Genomic DNA, 7,525 nt, shown 5'->3' on the forward strand with positions numbered 1-7,525 from the left:
CCCAGTTCGGGCCAAGCTTTCCTTCATTTGGGTCTCGAGTATTGAAGGTGACCTTCCTCAGAACCAAGTCCCCGATTTTAAAGTGTCGAAGATTGGCTCTTCGATTGTAGTACCTTTCGATCCTCTGTTTTTGTGCGGCCATTCGAACGAGGGTGGCTTCCCTTTTTTTATCTAGCAATTCGAGGCTTGTATTCATAGCCTCATGATTTGACTCTTCCGTTGCATATCGAAACCTGACGCTGGGTTTCCCGACTTCAACCGGGATCAGATCTTCGGCGCCATATACTAAAGAGAATGGTGCTGCCCCTGTACTGGATTTTGGTGTTGTTCAATATGCCCAAAGGACTTCGGGCAATATTTCTCTCCATTTTCCCTTAGCGTCGTTCAATATTTTCTTTAGATTTTGAATTATGGTCTTGTTTGTCGATTCGGCCTGTCCGTTCCCGCTAGGATGATATGGCGTTGACATGATCCTTTTTATTTTGTAACCTACGATAAACTTTGTCACTTTGCTGCCGACGAATTGCTTTCCATTGTCGCATACGATCTCGGCAGGTATCCCGAATCGGCATATAATGTGGTCCCAGATGAAGTCTATGACTTCTTTCTCTCCAATTTTCTAGAAAGCTTGTGCTTCAACCCACTTAGAAAAATAGTCAGTCATAAAAAAATTTTTAGCTTTACCTGGGGCCGATGGTAGAGGGCCGACGATATCCATTCCCTATTTCATGAATGGCCATGGGGATAAGACTGAGTAGAGTTGCTCTCCGGGTTGGTGAATCATTGGCGCATACATTTGACATTTGTCGTATTTTCGAACAAACTCTTTTGTATCATTTTCCATACCGGCCCAATAGTATCCTGCTCTGATGACTTTGTGAACGAATGATTTCTGAAGGTACCCTCGTGGATTTCTCGTAGGACGTAGTCGGTATCTCCTGGTTCCAAACATATTGCCAATAGTCCATCAAACATCCTTCTATATAGTGTTCCATCTTCGACCAATGTGAATCGTGCGACCTTCGTATGTAGAGTCTTCGATTCCTTAGGATCCGATGGAAGCTTCCTGCTCTTTAGGTACTCGATATATTTGTTCCTCCAATCCCAGGTCAGACTTGTGGAGTTGATTTTGGCGTGGCCTTCTTCGATTACTGACCTTGAAAGTTGTACGACAGTCCCCGAGCTAATCTCGTCGTCTTCGACTGATGACCCCAAATTTTCAAGGGCATCGGCCTCGCTGTTTTGTTCTCGAGGCACATGCTGTAGGGTCCATTTTTTAAACCGATGTAGAGTCACCTGTAATTTGTCCAAGTACCTCTGCATTTGATCTTCTCGAACCTCGAAGGTTCTGTTGACTTGGTTTACCACAAGTAGGGAGTAGCATTTGGCCTCGATGACCTATGCTCCCAAACCTTTAGCTCAAGACCTGCAATCATGGCCTTATACTCGGCCTCATTCTTAGTTAACTTTGATGTTTTGATAGCTGGTCTAATTGTATTACCCATGGGCGGCTTCAAAATGATGCTTATCCCGTACCCCTTCACGTTCGAAGCGTCGTCTGTGAAAAGGGTTCGCACCCCCGGATGTACCCGACTTTAATAATACTTCCTTTTCGACCTCGGGTACGAGGGCTGGCGTAAAGTCGGCCATGAAGTCCGCTAAGATTTGAGACTTGATGGTCGTTCGGGGTCGATATTCGATATCATACCCACTAATCTCGACGGCCCATTTGGTCAATCGGCCCGAACGTTCGGGCTTATGCAAAATATTGCGAAGGGGATAAGTAGTCACCACACAGATCAGGTGACACTGAAAATATAGTTTTAATTTTCTAGAGGCACTTATTAGGGCAAGCGCTAATTTTTCTATGTGTGGGTACCGGGTCTCGGCCTCACCTAAAGTTCGACTAACATAGTAAACAGGAAAATACGTACCTTGCTCTTCTCGAACTAGGACCCCACTTACCGCGATTTTCGAGACTGCTAAGTACAAGTAGAATCAATCGTCCTCTTTCGGGGTATGAAGCAGTGGCGGGTTCGAGAGGTACCGCTTTAATTCTTCCAATGCTCGTTGGAATTCCGGGGTCCATACAAAACTTTTCTTCTTTTTGAGCAGTAAGAAGAACCTGTGACTTCTATCTGAAGACCTCGAGATGAATCGGCGTAGGGCGGCTATGCGCTCTATTAATCTTTGTATAGCCTTAACATTGTCCCCGACTGTGATGTCTTCGATTGCCTTGATCTTATCGGAGTTGATTTTGATCCCCTGATTTGATACCATAAAGCCGGGGAACTTGCTCGAGCCGACCCTGAATGCACATTTATCCGGGTTGAGCTTCATGTTGTATTTTCTTAGTATATCGAAGGTCTCCTGCAAATGTGTCAAATGGTCCTCTGCTCGCAGGGACTTAACTAGCATATCGTCAATATAAACCTCCATTGATTTACCTATTTGTTCTTCGAACATTTGATTTACTAAGCGTTGATAAGTGGCACCAGCATTTTTTAAACCAAACGGCATTACATTATAACAATAGGTACTGTACATAGTGATGATCAAAGTCTTTTCCTGATCCTCCAAGTTCATTTGTATTTGATTGTACCCGGAGAAGGCATCGAGAAAACTAAGGATCTCGTGACCGATCGTGGCATCGATCATGCGATCGATATTTGGTAGAGGAAAAAAGTCTTTTGGACATGCTTTGTTTAAATCTTTATAGGCTATGCACATTCTAAGTTTATTTTCCTTTTTAGGGACTACGACTACGTTTGTTAACCATTCGGGATATTTTACCTCCCGAATGGATCCTATTTTGAGAAGTTTGGTTAACTCGTCCTTGATGAATGCATGTTTTATCTCGGACTGGGGCCTTCTCTTTTGTTTTATCGGGCAGAACTTTGGGTCCAAGCTCAGTCGATGTGTAGTGATCTCCGGCGGGATCCCCTGTCATATCTAGGTGGGACCAAGCAAAATAATCCATATTATTGATAAGAAATTTAATGAGTTTTTCCCTGAGCTCGGGGGTTAACCCCGTGCCCAGGTATACCTTTTGATCGAGTAGATGCTCGATCAGTATGACTTGCTCCAATTCCTCGACTGTCGATTTGGTGGCATCGGAATCCTCGGGGATTATGAAGGATCGAGGGATCCAGTAGTCATCGTCCTCGTCCGTTCCCTGCTTCCCCGACTGAGTCGAGGCTGGTAGCTGTGGTTGCTATTTAGCTTTCTGTTTTCCTTTGGACTCCCGATCCCTTTGTTGACGAAAGCGCTGATACCGGTGTTACTTCGTCGACCGCGAACATTTCTTTGGCAGTATGTTGTTCCCCATACACCTTTTTTACTCCATCCGGTGTTGGGAACTTCATCATTTGGTGAAGGGTTGAGGGGACCGCCCTCATGTTGTGAATCCAGGGTCTTTCGAGCAGTGCGTTGTATCTCATATCACCCTCGATCACATGGAACTTTGTTTCTTGAATATTTTCGGCTACATTTACTGGTAGGATGATTTCACCTTTAGTTGTTTCACTCGCCATGTTGAAGCCCTTGAGAATCAATGCTGCGGGTATGATCTGATTTTGTATGCCGAGCTTCTCCACGACTCTCGATCAAATAATATTGGCCGAGCTTCCTGGATCAATTAAAACACGTTTAACCTGAATTTTATCCATAAGGATAGAGATTACCAAAGCATCATTGTGGGGTTGAGAGACCCCTTCTGCTTCCGCATCATTGAATGATAAAGTGTCTTCTGGCACATAGTCTTGAGTTCGTTTTTTCCTGGTGATTGATACTTTAGTGCGTTTGAACACGGGCCCTTGTGGAATATCGACCCTACCAACGATCATGTGAATCACGTGTTATGGTTCTTCCTGCTCGTTTTTCCTATTTGCATCCATGTCTCTGAAATGGTTTTTAGCTCGATCGCTCAAGAATTCTCGAAGGTGACCCTCGTTGAATAGACGGGCCACCTCCTCCCTTAGTTGTCTGCAGTCTTCGGTTCTATGACCATGTGTACCATGATATTTGCATATTTGATTGGGATTTCTTTGGTATGGATCAGTTTGTAGGGGCCTGGTCCATCTAGTATCTTTGATTCTCCCAATAACTGACACAATACCTGATGTGTCGATGCTGAAGTTGTATTCTGATAATCGTGGTTCTTCTGTGGGATCAGCATGTTTATCGAAGCCACTTTTGCTCATAAGCCCTCGAGAGCTCTGTCCTCGATCATTCATTCGATCATTTCGGATGGGATTGCGTCCTGGCCGCTGTTTCTACGATCTACGTTCTATGGTTGATACCGATCTCTGTTCAACCGGGGTTCTCTATCGATATCCCTTTGAGTTCTGTCGACAGGCATGTTTGGATAAACGGAACCGGAAGGGGTCCCCAATTGATCATCCTCGACCCTGATCTTTGACTGGTGCCGATTATGTACATCGACCCAGGTTACCACTGGATATTCAATTAAATTCTGCTTTAGCTGTCGTGATGCCACCGAACTTCATTTGTTCAAACCTTGAGTAAAGGCTTGAACAACCCAATCGTCTGTGACCGGTGGTAGTTCCATGCGTTCCATCTGGAACCGAGATATGAATTCCCTCAACATTTCGTTGTCTCTTGATTTCACCTTGAAGAGGTCCGACTTCCTAGTCGCAACCTTTATTGCTCTGGCATGTGCCTTTACGAAGGAGTCTGCAAGCATGGCGAAAGAATCGATGGAATTAGGCGGCAAATTATGGTACCATATCATTGCTCCTTTCGATAGGGTTTCTCCAAATTTCTTTAGTAGAACTGATTCGATCTCATCGTCTTCCAAGTCATTCCCTCCCTGGTCCCGGTCAGATAGAAAAATTGAATGGGCTCGATTTTAACCGTATAGAGTACGTACTATGTACTAACATCATATTAAGATCCCTTTACATTATTAATACTGTTATTCAACATATTATAGCAAGTTATTATCTTACTTTTTAATGCTATTAATTTTACTCATTATGAATAATTTATAATTAGATGAAGTATTTTTTTAGTTAAACCCAAAATAGGAAGGCATGCCTTTACTTTCTCTTATGAAATTGTACACCATAACAAAAAGAGTTATAAAATGTTTCCTATAAAAAGGGGAAGTGAGGGGTGGCATGCATGCACGCGCATTGAATGCGTGTACGATTATGCAACATATTTAATACTAATAAATGACTTATTGTCTGCTCAAAAAAGGATTCTTAGTGTGATAATTTGGGTCGGCTAAAAGTATAGCAATGATAGAGACACACTTGAGAAACTCTTGTCCCTTCTTCACTTCTTTGTCCCACCCCTCCATCTCTCCATGTCCCCTCTGTTTTGTTGGTAGGTGGGGTGGGTGGGTGTATAGGGGGTAGTAGAGTACATATAGTATAATTTATATATACACACACATATATAGCAACTGTTTAGTTCATTTCACAACATATATATTAGGATACTAAAAGACTAATTTTCTTCTCATACATTGTGTTAAGAAACTGAAATTTTCTTGGATAATATGATGGAACTTCAATTGGGGCTTGCTTTATGTAGCAATTCAGCAAAAGGGTGTGATTTTGATGACGTAAAAATTGAGTCTTTGAGTGGAAATTTCAAGTTGAACAACACCAAGAAATGTAGCTCGAGTCAAGTTTTTGATGTTGTAGATGAAAATGTTCAAGTTCTTCAAACTTTGCCTTTGCTTGTTTGGGACAAAGCTAATGATCACAATGAACCTCAAAGGTATTTTTAAATTTTTAATAGCATTTTTTCTACTTCTAGTCCATTATGATTTTAATTATTTGAGAATAACACGAAGTAATAGGTTATTGAGCCCGCATTATTGATATATGAGAAAAATTACTAAAATTCTAACAAATATTATATTATAAACTCATAACATAGAAAAGTAAAACGGATTCAATGTTAATAGATTTAATCTTAAATCCGGCTCTTATTATTATTGTTTTTGTTATGTATTCTATAATGATTTCAAGAAATTGTTGACATTGTTTCAATTGAATGAACAGAAAGGATGGGGATGAAGAAGGGGTGGTGGGGTGGCCACCGGTTAATTCTTTGAGGAAGAAGCTCTGCCACCATATCCGCCGTACCGGCGGTGCAATGAACTATGTCACGGTGGAGAACGGCGGCGATGGCGGTGGCAGTGGTGGTGGTGGCAGAAGATCAAATTCTAAGTACGTGAAAGTGAAAATGGAAGGAGTTGGAATAGCAAGAAAGATTGACTTGAGTCTTTTTCAATCTTATGGGACACTCACTGACACCTTAATTGCCATGTTTGGAAAAAGTAAGTACGATAAATTAAGTTTGCAATTTTACTTATTTTAGCTAATTCCATTTTCCAAATTTGGAGTTTTTTTTAATTTCTGTTTTATTGGGGAAAATTTGCTAAATTAATTGATTTTATACAGGTAAAGAAAATGGTGATACGTATGAACTTACTTATCAAGATAACGAAGGTGATTGGCTTCTTGCTGGTGATGTACCCTGGAGGTATGTATAAAATTTAATCATTTTTTTGTTGAATATTTTTTTGTTTGTGTGTATTCTTTTTTTAATTAAATAATAATTTGGAAACATTTTATTTTTTGCAGAACTTTTGTCGTGTCAGTGCAGCGGCTAAAATTGGTTAGAGATGAAGATTATTGATTAATGGAACTACCTAATGGAATATCTTAATCTTCTCTTCCCTATTTCTTTTAATCTTTTATGTTCTCTCTTTTACCTTTTGATGTCTAGAAAAATGTATCTCAAATAGAATTTTTGACTATTTTGTGTAGATATTTTGAAGAACTATCTTATGACGTACTCTTAAGTTCAACAAAATCAAAAAAAGAAGAGAGAAATAGATATAGTCTATTATAGAAATGCTAGACAGTTTTTCCCCAAAGAGATATTTTTTGCAGACATTAACTTGTTTTACTTTTGCCCCTTCATTTTAGTATAATACTCCCTCAGTTTACTTTTAGTTGACTTTGCATACCCTTTTAAAATAATAAATAATAAATAAAGTATATAATTTACTATAATATCCATATTAGTTAGTGTATAATATTAATGAATTTGAAAAATGATTTGGAATGAGTAATTAATGTTGAGGGTAAAACAGAAAAACTAAATTATTTTCTTCTTGATATGCAAAAGTGGATAAATAAAAGCGAATTTTTTTTTTTAGAATAGTGGACAAGTAAAAATGAACGGAAGGAGTAATTTGATATTCGGTCTATCAAAATAGATAGTATAAATGACATTGTATTACCGTTCCTAAAATAATAGCATATATATATATAATGGTATCAAAATAGATAGTGTAAATGACATTGTATAACTATTTCTAATGTAATAGCATATATATATATATATATATATATATATATATATATATATATATATATATATATATATATATATATGGTGTATACAAAAAATATATAAATGTTATATCATATTTTTGCAGTTATTAGATATAAATAGTTTTTGCAGTTATTAGATATAA

At 39.2% G+C, this 7,525-nt stretch overlaps 1 protein-coding gene across 1 annotated transcript; it reads left to right on the plus strand.

The window, feature by feature from the left end:
- Positions 1-5,425: 5,425 nt before the first annotated feature.
- LOC104102761 (auxin-responsive protein IAA20-like) lies at positions 5,426-6,867 on the plus strand. Its single transcript, XM_009610576.4, has 4 exons — positions 5,426-5,751; positions 6,039-6,316; positions 6,441-6,522; positions 6,624-6,867. The coding sequence occupies exons 1-4, from the start codon at positions 5,528-5,530 to the stop codon at positions 6,676-6,678; spliced, it is 639 nt and encodes a 212-aa protein (XP_009608871.1). The 5' UTR covers positions 5,426-5,527; the 3' UTR covers positions 6,679-6,867.
- Positions 6,868-7,525: the final 658 nt, after the last annotated feature.

This window comes from Nicotiana tomentosiformis, chromosome 11, assembly GCF_000390325.3.
Source record: "Nicotiana tomentosiformis chromosome 11, ASM39032v3, whole genome shotgun sequence".
NCBI classification, from domain to species: Eukaryota; Viridiplantae; Streptophyta; class Magnoliopsida; order Solanales; family Solanaceae; genus Nicotiana; species Nicotiana tomentosiformis.